At 37.6% G+C, this 23,955-nt stretch overlaps 1 protein-coding gene across 1 annotated transcript in view; it reads right to left on the bottom strand.

Annotated features, from left to right (window-relative positions):
• Nucleotides 1–6,482: 6,482 nt before the first annotated feature.
• Nucleotides 6,483–23,955, bottom strand: part of TMEM132D (transmembrane protein 132D) — a 238,860-nt gene continuing 221,387 nt past the window's right edge. The window contains exons 4-6 of the mRNA XM_074205321.1: nucleotides 19,118–19,391; nucleotides 12,972–13,163; nucleotides 6,483–7,984 (exon numbers count right to left, since the gene is read on the bottom strand). Coding sequence (XP_074061422.1) covers nucleotides 6,800–7,984; nucleotides 12,972–13,163; nucleotides 19,118–19,391 — 1,651 coding nt within the window. The 3' untranslated portion in view covers nucleotides 6,483–6,799. The remainder of the gene's footprint in view (nucleotides 7,985–12,971; nucleotides 13,164–19,117; nucleotides 19,392–23,955) is intronic.

The following is a 23,955-nucleotide window of genomic DNA, read 5'->3' as shown; positions in this document are numbered from 1 at the left end:
TTGATCATGGATAGAGCTTTGAACTTGGAAGAAGGAAAATCTGAGTGTGAATAATTCCTTACAGACTTCCTAGCTGCGGTATTACCCTGGGCAAGCCACTTCACCTGTCTTAGTCTCAATTTTCTCATCTATAAAAACATAGATAATAACAGCCTCTATCTCACAGGGGTGATATGAGGGTCAAATGAAATTATATATATATATATATATATGAAATGGTGAACTTTCATAAAGAATAGGCATGAGCCCTGAGTGCTTTCATAACCTGCCAATAGAACATCCCAATTGGGAATTCTGTTAACATTTTTAAGGGTTGTTGTTGTTCAGTCATGTCTGATTCTTTGTGACCCTATTAGAATTTCCTTGGAAAAGAAACTGGAGTGATTTGATATTTCCTTCTTATTTTTACAGATGAGAAACTTGAAGCTAATACAAGGTCACATAACATGGAAATGTCTGAGACCAGATTGGAACTCCGGAAGAAGAGTCTTCCTGACTCCTGGTCTGGCACTGTCTATCCACTATAACACCAAGCTACCTTTAAGGGTTATTAAGAACTTAATGTTTTCTCATTTGATTTCCAAAACACCCCTTTGAGATGGTATTTCAGTTCTTATTATCACCATTTTACAGGTTAGGAAACTGAGTTTGAGAAAAATGACAGACTTGCCCAAGGTCATATAGGTAAGTGTCAGAGGTAGGGTTTGATCCCCATCTCCTGTTTTCAAATCCAATAATCTCTTTCACTATGGGAACAAAGCACAAATATACCATCAAATGAGTGTGAGCACATTTTATTAGGACCCTTTCAAAACTTTAACTTTTTTTCCTCAGTTGTACTCATCTCATTCTCACTGTGCTAGCTTATCCTTGTTTTGGACGACTACAGAATCACATCTCAGAACAATTTTGTGTCTCTCTTATACTTGTGCATTGATCAAGAATACATCATAACCTCAAAGTAATCATCCAGCTTTTCCTTAAAGACCTGAGAGGGAATGTATTACCATCCATGGTAGGTAATTCTACTTTGGGAAAAGTCTAATGGTGAGTTTTGTTCTCCATCAGCCACTATCTGCTGGATGCGACTTTAATCTTTCATTCTTCATGAGGTCAGGACATAGGATTCTGGGTTTTTCCAAGTTTGAAGGAAGGAAAGGGAGAGAAAGAGAGAGGGTAGGAGGAAAAAAGAAAGAAAAGAAGAAAAAGAAAGAAAGAATGAAAGGAAGGAAGGAACGAGGAAAGAAAGGAAGATAGGAAGGAAGAAAAAAGAAAGGAAAGAAGAAAGGAAGGAAGGAAAAAAGAGGGAGGGAAAGAGGGAAAGAAGGAGGGAGAGAGAGAGAAGGAGAGAGGAAGGGAAGGAGTGAAAGAGAAGGGAAGGAGGTTCAGCCTTTCCAATGTCCTAGTGACCTGGGAAAAGCAAATCTGCCACTGTCACTTTGTATTAGCTTTTTCATCCAATTTGGCAACTGTTTTGACTCCAGACCTTCATATCTAGCCTTGAATTTATTGGAATTTTGCTTTCATAGGATTTAGAGCTGAAAATGACCTTGGGGACCATAGAAAATTACACTGGAAGTTGGAAAGTATCTTAGAAGCCACTTCGTCAAATCCAAGAAAGACTCTCTTCTCCATCTCACTTCAAAAGTTGTCATCCAACCTTAATGGGTGCATCTCCAGAGAGGGGAGCTCAGTACCTCCTCAGGCAAGGTTTGAAAAGCTCTATTTGTTAGGAGAATTGTTCTGATGTCAAGTTTAACTTGACCAATTTCTGCTTCTTGCTCATTTTCTTTGTCCTGAACTGGAGAGTTCTCAATGCAAATTAAGAAAACATTAATATTATATATTATTAATATTTATATAAAGATATTCTTTATAGATAAAGATACATAGTTTTACATATTGTACCATAATGTTGATTTCTTTTAAGCTCACAATTCATTAAAATACTCAGAATTTTTTTGGTTGACATGATATTCATCTATGTTCCAATCTTGACTTAAGAAATTTGAATTTTTAAATGTAAAAAATGGATATAAAAACATCAAAACTCAAAGAAAGCCTTTTCTGAGAATGGATCAGGATACACAGTCCTTTGCACATTAAAAACACTTGAAAAATGGCTTCAGAATGATTGAATTGAAGGAAATGCAGGACAGAGAGCAAAAATAACAATAAGGTTTGGTAGAAAGAGTAATGGAATTTGAGTTAGAGTTTAAATCTTAGTTTAAATCTTGACTGACATGTTTTTCCTTTGCCACCTTGGATGCTACTACATCTCTCTCTAAACCTCAGTTTCTTCACCTGTTAAATGAAGAGGGTTGGATTAGATGGTCTGTAAGTTCATTTAACCTATGCCTGCCTCAATTATCTCAATTGTAGAATGACCTTAACAGTCATCTGGTGCAAATTTCCTATTGGATAGATAAGAAAGCTGAAATCCAAAGATGTTCAGTGACACACCAAAGGTCACACAAGGTAATAAGTAAAACAGACAGGATTCAAACCCAGGTTCTTTATTTCCAAACCCTGCTGTTTTCTCCCAAACCATGTCTGTAGGTAATATTTTTCTTGTTTAAAAAAAAACAACACATTTTCATATGAGCTGGAAGGAACCTAAGAAAGTATCTAATCAAACCTTTTCATTTTTCTGAAGGAAAAACTGAGGCATAGAGAAGCAAAGTGACTTGCTTAACTCTAAGACCATATACATAGAGGCAACTAGTCTACATTTTCATAGTATCTTATATTTTATGTTTTAGAACAGGGCCTGATCTGCTTTGGTGGAGGAGTTTTTCTCAACAGGTTTTCTTCATACCAATGAAATCACAACTCCTGACCAAAGCAAAACAAAACAAAACAAAACAAACAAAAAACTGGCATAATGTATATAGAATGCTAGAGTTGGAATCAGCAAGAGCCAAGTTTAAATCCTGCCTCCTATATATACTAGTCATGTTACCCTGGCATAGTCACTGAACCTTTTTTCAGTCTCAATTTCCTCAGCTGTGAAATGGGGTAATAATAGTACAATCTTCCAGGATTGTTGTGAGGATCAAATGAGATGATATAGATAAAGTGCTTTGCAAACCTTAAGGGGCTATGGAAATGTCAATTATCATTATTATTTTATTATTACAGAGCATTTTAGATAAATACACCAGATTATTTTAATATTTGCACTAGGTTGCAGAGAAGGAAATAGAGTTGAGTAAATGTGCGTCCTCTGGCTGCAAATCTGGCATTATTTCTACTTTCATTGTTGTTTAGTCATTTTATTTTGACTCTCAGTGACCCAATTTTGGATTTCCTTGGCAATGGTTTACCACTTCCTTCTCTGATTCATTTTATGAATGAGGAAACTGAGGTGAACAGGGCTCAGTGATTGAGCCAGGGTCATACAGTTAGTAAGTGTTGTTTAGCATAAAACTATAATCCTGGTAAAAAAGACTGATCTATTTAGAGAGTACTCAGCCTTTATTTAAGACATCTTGCCAACTTAGTAAGAAATTAAGACTGCTAAGTGTCTCCCCCCATTTTAATTACAAACTCAGGAGAACAATGATCAGGATGCTGGGTGACTTCTCCTGCCAGGAAGAGACAATAAGAGAGCAGATTGTATGGTTCAAGGATGATAGTCTTTGAGGAGCAATTTTGGGCAGAGATATTCTGCAACCTTCATTGTCAGACCTCAGAAGAGGTTAATGATTTTTCTTTTTCTCTGTTTTTGCATAAAAGTTCAATTCTTTCCCAGTTTCAGGTGTGGTCAGTTTCATAATGGTCTCCACTCTAAGATTTAGATGGCAAATCCCAGAGAATAAAACTTCATGACTAATCTATACATTCTGTCACTTTTGTTTTAATCCTGCATTTTGGAGTTTTAGGGTTTGCTGGAGTCAGAAAGACCTGAATTCAAATTTGACCTCCAATTTTGAACTCAGGTCTTTTTGACCCAAGTGGGCTCTATCTACTGTAACACCTAGGGGTGGTCATCAAGATGAACAAAGAGGCCAATATTACTATGTCACCCATTAGATGGGTCATCAGTTCTCTTCTCAAGTTGTATTTTTTTAAGAAGTATTCCCTGGAAGCTGTATGTCTGGATGTTGTATGTACCTTCTTCTTTTGGACCTTTGGAAAATTCAAATGCACCAATTGATCCTGAAGATGTCCCATCTTCTAGGCAGGAAGATCCCTCCCTGAGGGGGCTTCCACAACCGCACCACCCCACCTACCACTTACTGTCATCTTAGACACACGCAGCAGGCTTTTGGTAGGGATGTACACATGTAATTTATTTGCAAATACTTTCAATTCAGAATGAGAGCCTTGCTGTACAGTACACTTTGTCATCGGGTGTCAACATCCTCTCCACATGAAGAGCAGCATTACATGATGTAAAGGTTTGTAATTAGATTGTGCGGGGATCCTTAAATCTGCATTTTCATTTACTGAAAACCAGAGCCTTGGATGGCTCCCTGAAAATGACTGCCAAGCCTCTCTGGGGAACAATGTGCAGAAAGGAGGAAAGAACTGAAGCCACTGAATGCAAATTTTATTTACAGTTAGTATGTTTATAAATATATATTACATTCTTACAATCTACAATATATTCTAAGAATAGATGGATTCTGACTAGGGAAGTGATGGGAGGAACAGTGGGCTGAATAGGGCAATGATGAGGAGTAAAAGAGACATAAGGATGTAACTGAATGGGAAAAAAAAACAACTCATGGGAAATGTGTGTTGGGTTTAAAAAAGCAACAAAACCAAATTATCCAGTCTTAGAATTGGAAGCAGTTGGTGCCTGATTATTGAAGCCCCAGTTTAGGAACAAACTTTCTCTTCATCTTCACTTTCACCTCTTAGGATTCTTAATTTCCTTCAACTCGTTGGGTCAGATGTCAAGGATGCTTTTCTTGCTCCCTAACCACTTCATCCCCTCATTCCCCACCTCCCCTAAGTGGGCAGTGCTCATTTCCTCCTTATAACTCTCCTTGATGTGTGGACTATAAGCCTTGCAGGTAAGCAGTAAGATTTCTCTTTTACTTGCCCGTGGAGAGCTCAGTTTAATCAATTCAGTCACCAATCGTGTATAAAATATTTACCTCTTGGAGAATATTGTGCTAAGTTTGGGGATACAAAGAAAAGTGTATGGGGCGGGGGAAGACTTCCTCTTCTCCAAGAGCCCACATTCTAGTTGGATTAAAGGAAGAAGTACAATGATTTTCACAGCAGACAAATGATTTTTATTAAGGGCTAGGTTTCTCCTCCTCCCCACCGTACATCCATATTTTTAGACCTAGCTTTTCCGTTTTGTTTTCTATGGGGGCAAGTCTTTAGATCTGAGACACCAGAGGGCAGACTTTGAGATGGACAACTAAATAGACTATTAATCTTTTTTTTAAAAGGTAAGGGGAGTAAGGTTATGTCGAGTTCAGCATGAATAACACTTATCCTTCCCCCTCTAAACTCAATCAGCTACTTTATTAAAATAATCACCTAGAAAGCAAATACAAAGTAATTCCAGATGGCTTTGTAGAATGATCTTGTGAAATGAAGCAAAGATTAAGGAGGGGAAGAAGGGCAAGGATGGTTTTCCAAATTAGTAGAAATATAACTAGGAATTCTGTTACTCAAGGAAAATCTATTTGGGCAAGAAGGTTGGAAGAGAAAGTTTGCTTCCATTGGGTGCAGCTAACTCATTGCCCTGCGGCTGGCAAGCAATTGAAATGGTTATGTTCTGCAAAGAACCAGATGTTTAAGGGATGGCAATTGAGAGGCCCATTGTAGAGAAGAAGCTAGCTCAACAGATGCCATTTATTCTTGGTATTCTCATCCCATCCTAATTTTCCCTCTGCAACCCAGGAAACCCTTACTAAAGGGTGTAAAGTCCCCTCTGTGACCAGTGACTAAATAATTGTAGAATGGCAGGATTGTGGATAAGGTGTCTACAATGAAATGTTAGATACACATGGAGCGAGCTTGCTAAAAAGAAACTGGTTCTTTGAACCAAAATTGGAATTCTGTGTCCGGTAAATTGATGCCAGTGTGACTATCCCTTACCTTCAAAACTAAAGACTACTCCAAAGCACCCCGTGGAGTTTTTTTCCCCCCTCATTTTCTTATTACACATATGGTTATATCTTACTGGTATGATGATTTCCCCTTTTCTCTATGGGGCAATAATAGTTTGTCATTTCAGTTGCCAAGATTTTCCCCCTCAATTCTCTGGGGAACATGAAGTCACAACAGTCACTTCTCAGTGTTTAGAGTGAAACCAAGCTGTCTATTATCAATACTGTTCATGGCTAGATATTTTGCTCCTATTTTAGCTGGTGTGCTTCCTTTCATTGATCCATTTAAAAAAAAAACTGAACCCAAGTCTTGTTTTTTTTACCTCCACAGTCTGTATGGGAGTTTCTTGGATTTTGTAATATTCAAATTGCTACATTTATAAAAAATGAGAGAGATTGGTAAAGAGAAAAAGAGGGAGAGAAATTGTTCTTTCCCGGAAAAGTTCATTTTTGTTTCCAGTTATGAAAATCCTGCCAAGCTTGGCAGACATCAAATAAACCTAACTTTGAAAAAAAAAGACTTTTCGAAAAGGAATTTCTGTCTTGACTGCGATTTCAGGATTCCATCCTGTTGACTTCAGGTGGTTTTTCTGGTCCTCAGATGATGATGTTGCTCTTCTCCTTTCCTGTCAATTTAATTCCTTGTAAGATGTCTCTGTGCCCCACTACCCAAAATTAAAGGCAGAAGGTGAGCGGAAAAACAAATATTCACGCATGTCCCCTTAAACCTTTTCATGTAACCTTTCCATGTAGTTTGTTAGTTCTTTACATTCTCCCAAATCCATGTCTTGACAAACCCATTTTATATCATCCACACTGCTCATGAGAATAGAGTTAACTGTAGGGCATCCCTCATCTGAGGAGATGGTGGTGAAGGTGGTAAATTTCACCCTTTTTCGCTTAGAGGTAGGGGACGCTGTTGGCTCACTTTTCTGGTCTTTTCCATCAGTGAATGGAGATTCTGAAGACTTGAAAACTTGACCATTAAGACTCTTTTGGGAGTTTGTATTGAGAAGATACTTACTTTCCTCAAAATCTAACCCTCGATCAATAGCAGTGATCTGCTCTTCCTGTGGGGAGGGAAAGTTCAGTTGATTTTCCAGAAGTTCTGTCCGGTTACTTAACCCTACCCAGTCGTGTGAATGACTCAAGCCTTCTTGCTCCTCAAAAGGAACCTGCTTATGTCTGTATTTTAATGCAAAGGTCACACAGTTAATTAAGAAGACCAAAATGGCAAGGCAGAAGACACCCAACAGTGCATACATTCCAATTTCTAAGTCACTTAAACCCCGGGGTGTCTGGACTAGGTCATTCTCCTCCATTTCTCCATTGTTTCTTGGAAGATCGGCTTGGGCAGGGAAGCTGGTAAAGTCCATGGGGATGGTCTGTAGGTGGTTGCTATCATCTAAAAGATTTTCTTTTTTCTTTTTCTTCCAGAAGATAGATCTATCTGTTGTAGATCCCCTTCCTTCCATGTAGTCCATGGAGAAATTGCTGAAAAACTGTCCATCTGGCCTCATTCTTTCTTGCCAGGTTGTTTTAGGCCTCCTGTCACTGGCATGGGTTTCCAAGTGACCCCTTCCCCCATGTCTGCTGTCACTGGTGTTGGGGTTGGCATCATTTTGGCCAAACTTAACTTTGATATTTCCTGTCCCAACAGCCAGCACACTCTTCCTCTTAGATTTCTGGCATGATTCACTAATCACCATTTCTACCTTCACCAGAGCACCCTGCCCTTCCTCCATTTCAGCAGTAATAACAGGCCATTTGAATGTGGGATCTTGATGAATGGAGACCACCTTCTCATCAAGGGATGTCACCATCAGAGAGAAGTCCTTTAAATCATAAATATCCAAGGGCATGACTGAGCCATCACTGAATTGGATCCAGCAACTTATGGCAGCTTCCTGTTAATAAAACATACATACAAATCACAAATTAACAAAAACAATACAGTCCCACCGGACCTCAAGCCTCAAAGACCTATCTCCAGAAAACAAAACTAGGAGTAATAAGTAGAAGTTGGGGAGAGGCAATTTTCAATTTGATTCTAACAATTCTAACAATTAGGTCAAATTATAGGACTGGCTGCCTAGAATGAATTCCCTCTCACTAGAGATTTTCAAACTCTGGAGGACTATTTATGAAGGATGCCATAAATAGGATAAGAATCTACTCTAACCCATACCACCCAACCCATCTCAAACCAATCTAATGCAATCCAGTCAAACCCAATTAAATCTAATCCAATCTAACCCAACCCAATGCAATGCAATCCAATCTGCTCTAATTCCACAAATGTAAGTGTGCATTATTATTATTATTAAGACACCTTGCTCAGCACTGAGGATTCAATGAAAAAAAATTTTAAAAATTTAAAAAATCTCTAACCTTAAAGAGTCTCCAGTCGATCGGAATTGGGGAATATAAGTACTAAGTCCACGAATATGAAGCATTTACAAAATAACAAGTAATTTAACAGGGAAATTATTTCCAATAACTGAGGGGATCTGGAAGGGTATTACAAAAAAGTGGTGATACCTGAGTTGCATTTAGAAGGGAATGAGTCATTTTAAGAGGTAGACTTGAGGAAGAAGTGAAAATAATTTCCAGAAAGCCAGGTATATATATATATATATATATATATATATATATATATATATATATATATATATATATATATATTTAGGGTTAAGGATGGAATTGAACATAGTCATGGAGGCAGAAGAGGAAATGCCATGTCCATACTGAACTAGAACTAGATGATCTCTGAGGTCCCTTGCAACTGTGAGATTCTGTGACATGGTGATTCTTTCTCTGTGATTGGCCCCTTGCACGGGACAATAGAAATACAGAGGGTGAACTCTCCTATTCGGTAGAAGTAAACGTTAAGACCTACTAAGAATATGAATATGAATTTCTAAGAAGACATAAAACACACAGTTGTTTTTAAATACTTAGTAATAAGGATTTGTTTTCCTTGGAGGTGTTAAAAGAAAGATGTATCCCCTGGGCTGTATGGCTTCTACTTTTGCAGGAAAATAAATCACGTGTCAAAAGGCATTACTGATTACTAGGGTTATTTACAAGGATTATGTGTTTAAATGGGAAAAACATAGTATTTACCACATTATTTTATAAGTTGTTTTAATACAAAGGGTCTATGTATTACTCATAACAAACATCAGAGGACTCTGAGAGAGGATGCCCTCATGGTGCCATGTTTCCTGGCTTTATTAGGTCTTAACTGCTCTGTACTCACAGTTCAGTCTGTACAAGCCCATGGGTTTATATGCCTTTATGGACACTAACAATCAAACTAGCCAGACGCAGAGCTATTTTTTATCTTGTCTAAGATAAGACTTGGCATCTTAGAGCCAATAATAGGTCAGAGAGTGGGGGCCATTTCACTTGTTCCCCTGATCCTTTTTGGAATACTGACCTTTTCAAGTTCACTTTGGCGATTCAGTGGCTTATTTGGGCAGTCAGCTAGAGCAGATAATAGTCTTCAATTTCCAGGGGTTCTATAGTTTTAACTAGGTGAGACACCCTTCTGGCTGAGATTGAGCATGTGCTCGTCTTTGTAAGTAATGTAATAATAGCTGGCATTTCTACTGTGTTAGAAGACTTGGAAAGTATTCTATGTTATCTGCTTTGATCCATCTAACAACCCTGTATGGGAGGTACTATAATTATCACCATTTTATAGATGGAGAAAGAGAGCCTTGATAAAATTGAATATGCAATTAATAGATAGCTAGCTGATATGGTGAATAGCGCCCTGGACCTGGAGTTGTGACCTCAGACACCGACTAGCTGAGTTAAACAACTGGGGCAAATTGCTTAACCTTGTTTGCCTCAGTTTCCTCATCTGTAAAATGAACTGGAGAAGGAAAGGCACAGTATCCTAGTCTCTTTGCCAAGAAAACCTAAAATGAGGTCACAAAGAGTTAGACAGGATCAAATAGCTGAACAACATCTACAATGTAGTTAATAACTGTTTAAGGAATCCAATCAACAATCATTTATTAAGAGCCTAATATGTGGTAGGCACTAAACTAAGAACAACAGTTACAAAGCAAGGTTCAAAACAAAAATAGTCCTTAATCTCAAGGAACTCATAGTTTAAAGGGTATTTAAAATGCAAACACCTATGTTCACAAAAAGAGATAATAAACAAGATAAATTGGAGGTAATCTCAGAATATCAAGGGGGATTGAGAAAGGTTTAAAATTTTAGTTGGGATCTGAAGGATGTCAGAGAAACCAAGAAATGGAGAAAATTAGTTCTTTAGCTTCTCTTTGGTTTCAGCTTTCTCATCTATAAAACAGGGGGAACTTAGGCTAGGTGATCTTGCAAAAAATAACTTGGCTTTTTCTATGCTACTAAAGGACTAAAAGAACCCTCATTGCCCCCTGACATGGATGCCCTGGTGGGCAGAGCCCTGTTGTACCACTATAGCTAGAGTTCTAGGAGAAATCAGAGAAGGAATTCAAATGCATTTCTCATTTTTTGCACCTGAAATATCAGAGTCAAGTTGCCTGGTGGGCCTAAATGTCAACAAAATCAATTCTGGAAGAGATTTTAAGGTAGCATGTTTAGTTCTTTTTGTCAGAAATGGATGAGTGTACTGGCCTGGTTGCTAGCCAAGGTACATCAATTTCTCAACTCTTCCCAGACAACAAAAAGGTAGTTGAGCTTTATCACCCAGTAAACATAGCTTCACTTTCTATTTTTCATTTGGGATCTGTAGCTTAGATCTCTTTGGAGGTGGGGAGGTAGGGACTATGGACTCTCAGCAAGAATTCTGAGCACTGGGATCATTCAAGCACTTTTTGAATGGCTTGAAAACCTGTTTGAAAAGCCAATCAGCTTAAGCAGAGCAAAGGAAGATTAGCAAATAACAGGTCCAGGAACCCTGAGTGATTATCTGTGGGCACAGAAAAATGGGAAGTAGGTTCATACTCTCCAGGTGCCAGCTTCCCATTGCTTGGTGCCCCTCCTTGAAGGAACAGTAGCAGGAAGTTTCAACCAGCTAGAGCCTAGAGGAAGACAGATGGGGTGTCTGAGGAAAGGACCTGGAAAGAACTGACTGGTATTGGGTATCACAAGATTCCAAGCCATTCAGTAATACTTAAGAGACCTTGGGCTCAAATTCTAATGCTTATGAGCTAAGTGACCCTTGATCAGTCTCTTAAATTCTCCAAAAATCCCTCAAAAACAATGGAACAGACCCTTACCCTCAAGATGTTTGTAGGGGTTGGTGGGATTAGGATAGTCAAACATGCTGAATAATTTCAGGATGAAAAGATCATCAACAGCTGGAGGAATTAGGAAAAATTTTGTGGAAGAGGCAAGAAGGCCTAGAAGCTAAAGATTCTAGGCAGAGATAAGGGAGGGCATTCCAAGGGATGGGGTCAGCCCTTATTTAGGCAACTCTGTATAGGAACTGGTTTATCAAACTGGAGGGAGAGCCAGTAGGCAAATCTGGCTAGAACAGAGAGTTTGCTAAGGGGAGTAATAGGGAGTCATATGGAATTTTAAGCTAGAATCTGATTGGGGAGGTTTCTTAAAAAATAGAAAAGTTTATGCAAGAAGACTTTTCTAGCATTGCCTCCCATTTATAGATATATATATATATACACACATAGACTCATATAAATATATTTATATGAACACATAAACACATGTAGAATATATCATAGTTATAAGCACCATTATTGCAGTATGGATATATAGATATAAATCATAGTGACCTGATATATATATATATGTTTTCTATTATATATATTAATTTTTATTTCACATTTTATATATATGTGTATTTTTCACATATGCACACACATATATAATTTTGCTAGTGTTACCTTGACCCAATTTATGATCATCAAATGTTCACTGAGAGTATTGAAAAATGTACAAATAAAGGCTAAATTTATTATTTTATTGATTGTCTAAAGTTTAAAAAGTGTCCATATAATTTTAATTTAATATTTAAAATTGCCATGCACATTTACATAGTTTGTTGCTAAACATTTACTAGCAACCTCTCTGTGTAGGCATATGTATTTATAAATATAGAAATATCTTTAATGTAAATGTTATGAGTGTATCTTCGTGTATTTTGTATTATATGTGTACATAATTGTTTGCATGCCTCTTCCCCTCATTGGCTTTTGAGTCTGTTGAGGGCAACGATGATACATGGTGCTTAATGACTATTGATGATTTGATATTCTGTCCTAGAGGCAATAATGAATTACTGGAGGCAAATAAATGGATGAAACAATGAGTAAAGGAAAAAGTATTTGATTAGCAATTGTCAAGAACTCTGTTAAGCATTGGCAATCTTAATAAAGGGAGGAAGTCAATCCTTGCCCTCAATAAGCTTAAATTCTTTTTTTTTTTTTTGCTGGGCAATGGGGTTAAGTGGCTTGTCCAAGGCCACACAGTTAGGTAATTATTAAGTGTCTGAGACCAGATTTGAACCCAGGTACTCCTGACTCCAGGGCCCGTGCTTTATCCACTACACCACCTAGCTGCCCCTAAGCTTAAGTTCTAATAGAAGAAGATAAGATGTAAAGGGGAGCTTAAAAGGTGGTATGATGCCATGCTTTGAAAATGACCAGGAACTGAAACTATGATCTGATTTCCTTCAAGATTTTTGCAGTAGGGGAGTAACATGGTCAAATCTGTGACTTTAGAGTGGTCATTTGGCAGTTACCTGGAGGATTGCCTGGAAAAGGGAGACACTGGTCTACTCCTTCCTTCATTTTCCCTTAAAACCTTTCTTCTACTCTCTTCTTGAACACCTTTGGTACTAGGGGCTGGGAAAGGTTTAATCTGGTTGGATCTTGGACCAGCTCCCCATAGAATGACTGGGAGAACTGGTACCTGCTTAGGTGTCTGTAGTAGCTCCTGAGCTATGGAGGTAGCAAAGATTGCTCGGTTGCTTCCTGGACTGAGCTGCAAGGAGAGGGAGAGCCCAGTCACCAGCTGGACCCCAAGGTCAGTGATTGTCACCTTCTCATCCAACACGGTCACTGTCTTCTCAGCCAGGATGGCATCAGACAACGGGGACAGGATCTGAACAGAAGAATCAGCATTAGAATTCATTTTACAAATCTTTATTCCTCTCTGAAAAACACCCCTTGAAGAAGCAACACTGAGAAAAACAAAACAAAAAAAAAACCCAGAAAAATCCATGAATCAGGGTGAATGCTAATCAACCTTCTATTCGATTTTGCAGTATTAAAGGGAATTATCTTCTTCATTCATCACCAGGAGGAGTTTGGAGAGAGAGACTGAGTTTCAGGGAATTGAATTCCAGTCCTGACTATAATTAATTAATTCCGTGATTACAGCAGTCTCACTACACTCTTCTAAACTTGTTTCCTCATCTTCAAAATACTCGAACTACCTATTTCCCAAGGGAGTGTTTAAGTCAGAAGTCAGGTTAGATCATATGGGAATATTAGAATTTTATTACTTAATATTAAAAAGCTATTTATATTTAATGTATAGTATATATACATTTATACAAATATATGAATACAAAGCACAAATGTAATAATAGCTAGAATTTATAAAACTATACATATAATATATATTTGTTTTAATGTATATTATTTACATATTTATATACTATATCATATATTTTAGTGTACATTATATATATAGAAAGAGATGGCAAAGGACTAATGTAATATAGTATTAGCTAGTATTTAAAAGCTACATATATTTATATATTTATAATCTAATGTATATTTTAATGTATATTATATAATATATATAGAATTAAAACTTAGTAATAATAGCATTTAAACAGTCACAAAATCCTATGGATAGTATATTATATATTTTAATATATTTAACATATATAGTGATAATATAAATCATTTAATAATAGCTACATATATCTAAATAGAACATATATGTATTATATACATAAATAGAAAATGTGGAGCACTTTACTCTAATAATAATAATAATAATAATAATAATAATAATAATAATGATACCTAGCATTTACAAAATACTTTAAGGTTTGCAAAGCCCTGTCCATATATTATCACATTTTATCCTATCAACAGTCCTGTGAGGTACATAATTTTTTTTACTCCCATTTGACAGATGAGGAAACTGAGACTAAGTGAAGGCAAGTGGTTTGTCCAGGGTCACACAACTTTCATATCTAAGGTAAGATTTAAACCAAGAACTTCCTGATTCTAGTTCAGAGTGCTATTCAATGTTGCTTATAGCTATTATCTCATCTGAACCTTACTGTGTGATTTTGGGTAGGTTCTTAAACTTTTCTGAGTCTCAGTTCCTTATATATTAAAAAAAATGGTGTTGGACTAGATGACTCCTAAAAATTCCTTATAGTTCTTAAACTATGAGTCCTTAAGCCTAAATGGTAGTACCAGGATTTGAACATGGACTTCTGAATATCTATCCAGTCTTCTTCCCTCCTCATGATGGGAGTTATTTTTCAGTATTTATTACTTTAAATACCAGGTAGATATGCTCTCTTTATATTTGCTCTCTATATTTATATAAGCTCTATTTATATTCCATGCTGGGTTAAAACTTGCACCATGCTCTTTATTAATAAGAAGGGAAATAATTTAAAAAATAAATATAAACCAAACAGTTATTAATAATACTACATTAATAACCAATAATAATTTGATTAATTAATAATAAAATATTATTAATAACATATAATAGTTATCTAGCATGCTAGAATTACAAAGCACTTTACATATATCTCATTTGATTCTCACAACTATGGGAACTTGATGATATTATTATTCCCATTTTATAGATGAAGAAACTGAGGCTCAAGGTTGAAATGACTTGCCCAGGCTTACACCATTGCTAGTAAGTATCTGAAACAAGAATTGAACTCTATCTTGTTGACTTCAAGTCTGGCACTCTTTTCATTGTCCAATGTAGATACAACATTCCTCCTCCTCCTTCCCAATGCCAATGATGTTGTACAATTTGTACAATTAATATTATATCTATCCCATTAGATCTTAGTAGAGAACTGAGGTAATAAACCCTATGGAACAGGTGTTGGCATCAAGAAAGACTAATGGGAAGTGGGGGGGATGCTATTTGGAAAGGGTTTTTTAAAGTCTTTTTTTTTCCAGAGCCTAAATAAGTAAGTGGAATGGGCTTTTGGTTAAACAGTACTCTGGAGACTTACTTTTCTGACTGGAATAGGTTATACTGAATTGTTGCTGAAAGCTTGACCTTATGGACATCTGTCTCTCTCAGAGTTTCCCTTTCAGAGCTGCCAGGGAGATTGATGAGTTCACATGTTGAATTGCACCTTGAGACCCCAAACTCCTTAAACCTTGACACCGGAGTTGCATGGCCCCATCCAACCACCCTCATCAATTCCCATGTCTGAACTGACAGGGATAGATGAGCAGTGTGTTCTAAGGTGATAGCAGATGAGAAGACTTGTTCCATGAGGGGACAAGGAAGCAATAAGGAAAGAGAAACACTGGATGGCCCCAGGGACAGAAGACGAACTGTACTCTCTAGCAGCAACCCAAGGATGGTTTTAATTTTTAATTTGAGATTAGTGTGGTCATTGCTCCTAGCCTGGAAAATTGGCACAGAATACTAACAGGGCTCACTATCCTTCAGTAGAAAATAGATATATTTAGGGAGCTGAGAAAAACCTCTGAATACTTTATAAAAAAGCTATCTTGAATTTCTGAAATTTTCATCACAAGATGGAAAGGAGGCATCTTTTTAACATCAGTGTTCTTCCAGTGAGGCTATGAATCATGGAATGCCACAGAATCTAGTGAATGAAAATCAGTCATACAAAGGGCAATAGTAGGAGTGAATAGGGTGTCATCTATTACTAATAAAGAACTATGTCAGAGGAGATCATGGATTCAGAGTTAGAAGAAGACTCAGAGGTCACCTAGTCCAAACAGATTTTACAGATGAGGAAACAGAGGCTCATAGCAGTTGTAAATTGCCTCAGTTACACCACTAGTTAATAGCAGGGACAGAATTTGAACCCAGATGCTATGACTTCAAATTCAGAATTCTTTTCACTACACCTACTATCTCCAGATATGAATGAAGAAGAAAAATGGATGGAGGAGACAGCCTTGTGTGTACAGTAAAAGATAATTGGTATATATCTCTGCATACTTCACTGGTATCTAGATCATCTCAAGCGATCTAGAAGCTCCTCAGGTAGACAGCCTTGACTAGAGAAATAAGGAGAAATCATGGGTAGGAACTATAAAAGATGAAAGGGCATGGATCTGTCCCACTGGAAGAAGTGGTTCTATCAATGAAATAAATTCATGAAAGTAATATAGACACAGTTTATATCATAAGAAATAAGATGCTCTTTGATAGTTGGAAGATATAATTGAGTTGGGAATTAAAATTAGGAATAATAAGTAAATAAAGACATGTTTAATTTGGAGCTTCACTTTTTAAGAAAGATGATTAAGCTAGAGAGTGTTAAAAGGAAATAGACAAGGAAAAAGAAAAAGTTGAGCTCATACTATCTGAATATTGGGAAGGAAAAGGGAATGCCTAGTCCAGAAGAAGACTAATGGGAAACATGGACTGACATGTAGAAGACTGATGAGCATTTAGAATTAGATAAGATTAGTAAGAGTTCCATTTAGGCTCCATTTAAGGGGCAACTTCCTTATCAATTAGAACTGTCTGAAAGTACAATGGGTTGCCTTGAGAAGTGAATTGTGGAAGTCTTTAAGCCAAAACTAGATGGACTTGTCAACCTGAGGGTATTATGGCTTTGATTATATATATCACTATCACCACACTACCATCATCATCATTATCTTCATTATCTTCTTCATCAGGATTTTTGTACTGGATGTATGATTTTATCGGTGCAAGGAACTTCCAGTGAGGAAACTCCCTTTGCTAATGTAGATCAGTATCTATCCTTTGACTTATTATCTTAGAAAGTTCTCTAGGGCACAGAGATATAAAATGACTCACCCAGGATCATCCATACAATACATGTCAAAGGTAAGATTTGAACTCAGATCTCCCTGACTTTCAGACCAATTCTTTTTAAAACATTTTTTAACACAGCTATTCTTCCCATGATAGATGTCCTTTTGCTTACAAGTCATAGCACTTAAGAGTTGAAGAACTGAGACTGAGAATCATCCAAAGGAAAATGGAGAGAAACATGGTAGACAGGAGCAGCATGTAACACATTATGGACAAGGAACTGGTCAGGGTGTCATTTAAGAATTGTTATTACCCAGTTGTTTTCAGTCATGTTCGACTTTTCATGATGTCCATCTGGGGTTTTCTTGGCAGGGACATTAGAGTAGTTTGACATTTAATTTTCCAACTCATTAACAAATGAGGAAACCCCGAGACAAACAAGGTTGAGTAATTGGGCCAAGATCCACAACTACTAAGGCCAGAGTTGAATTGGGGAAGATTAGTCTTTCTTTCTCCAGAGCCAGGACTCTGCATTATGGTACCACCTAGCAGTCCATCATCTAAGAAATGTACTACCAAAATAAAAAGATGGATTGGAGAGATATAACTAGTATTCTCCCCTTTCAAGAGATTGAAAGAGCCCTGGACATATTAGTGTGAATCTCATACAGATTAGATGATTCATCAGATGAGAGTTAGTAGGCAAGGATAGATTGCAATTTGCATCACTGGAGGGATAAACAAATTCTGGAAGGTTGAATTATCTATGAATTTGCTGTCTCCTTTCAAAATGGAAGGTCTATGATGGCAGTTACCCTATCTAGGATAATTTGGACTTCTCTCTGGTTTTTGGAATAGTGACCTGCACATAACTCCAGCTTGATGAGTGACTACTGAAATGAAGTGATTTTAAGGAAAGGTTGGGAAGATAATATGGAGTACAAGGGAATAGATCATGTCAAAGATGAGCTGGTTGTCTCATCCTGCATGGTTAAATGTGTCAAAAAATTTATTGCCTTTCATAGATCTCCTATCTTTATTCTTAGAAATTCTTTGTGAATACTGTCTCACAATATGTTGGAGATTTCAAAGATGTATCCCAGACAATGACAAAGCCCACAGTGATGTGGGTTCTTGCTCCTAGTCAATATATTCTAGATAATATATGAGATAAATTATTATTATTTATTATATTAATAACTCTGAAGGACAGGACTATTTTATAAAATTACTCCTAGCTCTCAAGGAACACACACTCTTCAGTCTTGGGCAGGATCTCATCCAACTATGAGAACAATCTCTGTTAAGAGCATAAAAACAATCCCATCTGGGTGAAACCTTATTCGGAGGGAAGGAGTCCCTTTCCTTGAACTCCCAATTAGAGTTTAGGATCATCCTGTGCATGAAGAGAAAAGCCAGACAGAAAAATCTGGATGGAGATGTATTCTCCCATGCAGATTCCTGGATACAGTTGAATATCATAATCAAGCAACATTCTCAGCAGAAGGAACTGAAGACTTCCAACCTATTTTCTCAATTAAATCAGTTGATTTTCACTTGTTTAGAGATATCTCCTTTTAGACAGGTATTTTAAAGCTCTCGGGGTTTCCAATGAGAGTCTTTGGTTACTAAGAGAAACCACTGAACATCAATTTAATTGCATGGCAGATAGTCTAATTAATAAATTGACTGCTTAATTATCCAGAAATTCTTGTCTTTCAGAGTTTTCCATTCATTTGATGAGTGAGATTATAGCTATGTCAAAGACTTATGGTTTTTGGTAGTGTGGGGAATTCCCTTAAGAGTACAGTCCATATATACCCTGAAAATATCTTAAGGCTTGGGGAGATTCAGTGACTTGTCCATGGTCATATGACCAGTTAGTAATACAGGTGGCATTTAAGTCCAGGTTCTTTGTCAAGAACCTTTTACAAGGGTGTAGGGAGGGAGATGGACTCTTTTTATTTTGCCCTAGACTCTAAATTCTCACCTTTAGGAAAACTCGTTTGAGGGGGTAGGGTTGAAGCAGAGAGAGTGAGGTTCTCAGTTCTCTGGGCTTTCCTTACCTGAATGGTGGTCATTCCCAGTTCCTGCCCAATCAGAACCTGTCCTCCTTGCAGCTTGGCAATCCGTGGCTCTTCTACCTGCATGAAGTTGTTCACCAAATCTGTGATGTCTACTTGCCAGTCTGAACCCAGTAAGTGAGCCAGCTGCCCTCCAGAGTCAGAGGCCTCAGCCACAAACTGGGTAAGGACACGCACCATGGCGTGCTGGTACTGGAGAGTACAGCCTTTGTTCCGTCTCTCATCTTCTTCCTCATCATCACTGTCTCGGACTGGCCTGGAAGAGTCAAACGGCACAAGAATAGGAGTCATTACCTTCTTTTACATCCACAGAATCTATGCTTCTTGAGGAAAAGGGACTTTTTCATTCTATCTTCAGAGTACCTTAAACTTTGTAGATATAATTGCTTTATGATAACAACTTAGAAGTCATTAGACATTCTAGGGTGTGAGGGAGACATGTAAGACTCATGGCCTACTGTGACAAAGCAGTCAGTGAAATTCAGACGAAAATGTAATTGAAAAATTAACAAAATAAATAAAAATACTGTTTATTTATGGTTTCCAGATCACACTATGGCTCACAGGGATCCATTTCTATTTTTGTTTGACATCACTGGTCTCAGGAAACTTAAGACTTCAAAGAATGGGGGACAGCTAGGTGGCACAGTGGTTGGAGCACCTGCCCTGAAATCAGGAGGACCCGAGTTCAAATTTGGCCTCAGACATTTAATAGCCATGTGACCTTGGGCAAGTCACTTAACCTTACTGCCTTGTTAAAAAAAAAAACCCAAAGACTTCAAAGAATGGGGTAGGGATTCTGTTTATGAGTGTAATGATCACATTATCAGTAGCCTATCAGTGAATGAACATTTATTTAGTCTGTTCTGGCTCTATTCTGAGACCTAGGAATATAAAGACAGATGTGAAACAATCTTTTGGCCTTGGAGCCTACATTCTACAAGGAAGATGCAATATGCACAAAAATAAGACAATTCTATCTATCATCTATCATTATCAACTATCTATCATTATTATATATAGTATAATTATCTATAATGATTATCTATAATGTATACATACATACATAAATTTAAAATATTTTTAAAAATGATAACATATTTTGTTACCTGTAGAGTACTATAAAAGGGCAGCTTTTATCACTTTTTCAGGATGAAAAAAATAATAAATGGTGCATATTTACAAAGCACTCTACAGATTGTAAAATGATGTTTATATAAAAATGTTTATGTATATGTATATATACCTACATAATGCATGCATTCACATACAGATACATATAAAATTCCATTTCCTCCTCCCAACAGTTCTATAAAAGAGGTACAATTATTTTATCTATTTCATTGTGATTCAGAGGCTGTTAAGTGACTTGCTCAGGCTCACATAGTTAATAAGTATATAAATTAGGATTCAAATTAAGGCTTTTCTGGCATCAAGCCAAACTGTAGAATCATAGATCTAGAACCATTTGGGACTTCAGAGATCTTTGAATCTAGTCCCTTCATTTTTACAAAAAGGAGAAGTTGAGAATCAGAGAGATTAAATCATTTGCCCCGAATCACACAGCTAGTCAACATAATAATAGAAGACCCAGCCACAAACTGCCCCACTTCCTCTCCTATTTTTCTTCCTCATACCAGTTCCTGTATCTCTGCCAGGTGGACAGATGGATTCCATGCCATATGGAAGTCTCTGGTGCTCCAGATTCTTAGGATTCTAGAGTTGGAAGGCTTGTAGGGTTCATTCTGAGTCAGGGGCCCCCCTCCCAAGTAGATCAGGCAAACTCGTGTGCTATTGGGTCAGTATATTGATTTTCTTGCCCCATTTACTGTAGGACACCTCAAAATGATGAAGCCAGATCTGCCCACTGCAGCATCTGGATCAATTCCTCTGCTTGGTTCCTCTTTAGAGTTTCTGTTTCCTCTACTAGACCTGGGGACATCCCCTCACCAAACCCTAGGATGCTCACATTCCCATAACCACCACAGCAGCTTGAAGTTCAGTCCCCTAAACTGTCTGTATTAACCATTCAGACTATGAAGCTGTTACAACATCTGAGCTGGACCACAGGACTGTTTCCTACCTCAATAACTCTGTTCTTATTGACACAGACTTTAGTATAGATACAGAACTTTTACCCATTTTTTTAGGTTTTTTGCAAGGCAAATGGGGTTAAATGGCTTGCCCAAGGCCACACAGCTAGGTAATTATTAAGTGTCTAAGTCCAGATTTGAACCCAGGTACTCCTGACTACAAGGCTGGTGCCTTATCCACTACGCCACCTAGCCACTCCAACTTTTACCCTTTTCAATGGTGGTAGCAATCTCTCCTCTACCCCAACTCCAAATTAAGGTCAAAAGTCCATTCTTCCTAGAGTAAATAGGACTATCCCAAGGAAATTCTTTACTGAGAGTTCATCCATCTTTCTTTGATAAACTGTTCTTATCCAGGAAACATATTTTTCATCCTTATATGATGACTCATTTCTTATCTCCATCTTATTCATTTCAGCTTAAGCAACATTTTCTGCTTGAAGTCTTCCCTGAAACTTCCAGCTATTTTACACACACACACACACACACATACATATATTCATTTATTTGAATTTATGATTTTCTCTTTGATTTGTGTTGTTAGGATAAAGCTAATGTTCTGTTATCTGTTAGGAAATGTTGTGTGTGGGAGCACTGTAAACTATCATCATCTGGTGTCCTTGAGCACCAGAGCCTTATTTATTAAGTGCCACAGGAGTGGGAGTGGATGAGAGACTGGGGAGGTATTTAAGCACTGTTATTTGGTAAATAAATGGAGACCTTGGTACACAGAGGGAGAACTTGTCTCCGTCCCTTCAATGCTCGCCAGGGAAGATTGAAAGAGTTGAGAAAGGGATTCAATAATTAACTGTGCCTGTCTTTGTCCTTTATATACCAGTTCATACTAGGGAAGCAGGTACAGTAGAAAGTACTCTGAATGTAGGCCTAAAGTTATGGGATATCATCCTCACTCTGATATTTGGTATCTATGTGACCTGGGACAAGTCCTTTCCTCTTGTGGCCTTAGAAGATGTTTCCTTCTCTATGAAATGAGGGAGTTGGACAAAATTACCTCTAAAGTCCCTTTAAAAATTTTGATCCTAAGTGTCTGTTTTCAAGAGTAGACTCCTGAAAGAAAGACTATCAGCCTGACTAAGGCATCCTTTCCTGTTAGTTGCTATAGTGGAGAGTTTTTGATGTTTAGGTGGTCCTCATTACCTCTCCCCCCTTTACCTGCACAGTGTAGATAGATGATGATTTTTAGATTTTTGCATGGGATTGCAGTAAGATCAGATAACTGTATTCAAGAGTTTGTGATTCAGTGAGTGTCAAGAGAAATTTCAGCTCAGAGGATCATAGGATCAAATAAATCACTGAATGTACAATCAATATTGATTAATAACCTTCTATGTGTTGGGGGGGTATTTTAGGTGGACGAGGTTCAAAATCAAAAATGAAATAGTCCTTGCCCTCGGTGAGCTTATAACATATACATCTACACATATAAGTAAAATAAGCATAAAATAAACACAAAGAAATTGGGGAGGGGTGTGAAATGACCTCATATATGAAGTTAGCCTTGACTTGAGTTTTTGAAGAAAATTAAGGATTTCTAAGAGGCTGAGGTAAGGAAGAAATACATGCTAGGGACCAGGAAAAGCCTAGCCTATGCAAAGGCATGCAGTTGGGAGATGGAATGCCATGTGTGAGGATGTCAGATTTAGATTTGGAAGGGACCTGAGCTACCATCTAGTCCAGTCTCTTTGATTGGTTCTTGTCTTTCTTTATTGAAGAAGACCAAAGCAATATCACTATGTTAATACGAGGTATAGTGTGCTGATTGTAGCTGACCAGACCAATGCGAACTCAGAATTCTCTACCACAGGTTGGGCATGTGTCCATGTTATCACTTGGGCTAGTTACTCTAAGCTTCCATATTTCACATTTCCCTTGAGCTGCTTCCAATCTGACTTGCTCATAGAGCACAGCACCCTCTCTGATGAGGGCATACTATACTAGACAGTCCTGTGCCAGTGTCTTCCATGTTGCACCATCAATTCCAAAGTTGAGACCTTGAGGGTGTCCTTGTATCATTTTTTTCTGAACCAACCTCCTCTCCACACCACCTCTCCTCACTCCTTCCCCCTCCTCCTCCCTCTCTGTGAATCCTCGCTCTGTGTGAGTTCCCCATCAAATAGTCTTTTTTGGCAAGCATACACTTGATATTCTAACTACCTGACCACCTCACCACAATTGCACTCTCTGTGGTAGTTTGAATGGTTGGCAGTTTAGCTAAAAAAATGTTTCACTCAGTTTCTGATATTTTATCCTGCCAGGTGATCTTCAGAATCTTCCTAAGACAATTTAAATGGAAGTGATTACACTTCCTGGCATGGCACTGGCAGACTCTCCAGATTTCGCAGGCACATAGCAAGAGGTTAGCCCAATCGTTCTATAGACCTTAGGTTTCATAGTTAGTCTAATACTAATAGATGAGGAAAATGAAACCAGGAGATTAACCCAAGCTGACCCAGGTGATCATAATAATAGACATTCAGATGGTGATTTTAAAGTTTGAAAAGCACTTTAAAAACTATCTCAATACAGGTATTTTATTCCCATTTTAAAGATGAGATTGAGGTTCAGAGAGGTTGTCTCATGAATTGTCCCATAGCCACACAGCTAATTAAGGACCCGAGGAAGCATTCAAACTCAGGTCTTAGATATAAATCTGGGACTTTTCCCACTATGTTATGCATCATATCCATAAGGAGCAGTAAGTGGTTG

The sequence above is a fragment of the Macrotis lagotis genome, chromosome X (genome assembly GCF_037893015.1).
Source record: "Macrotis lagotis isolate mMagLag1 chromosome X, bilby.v1.9.chrom.fasta, whole genome shotgun sequence".
Taxonomy (NCBI): domain Eukaryota; kingdom Metazoa; phylum Chordata; class Mammalia; order Peramelemorphia; family Peramelidae; genus Macrotis; species Macrotis lagotis.
This window is presented reverse-complemented; position numbering and strand designations above follow the sequence as displayed.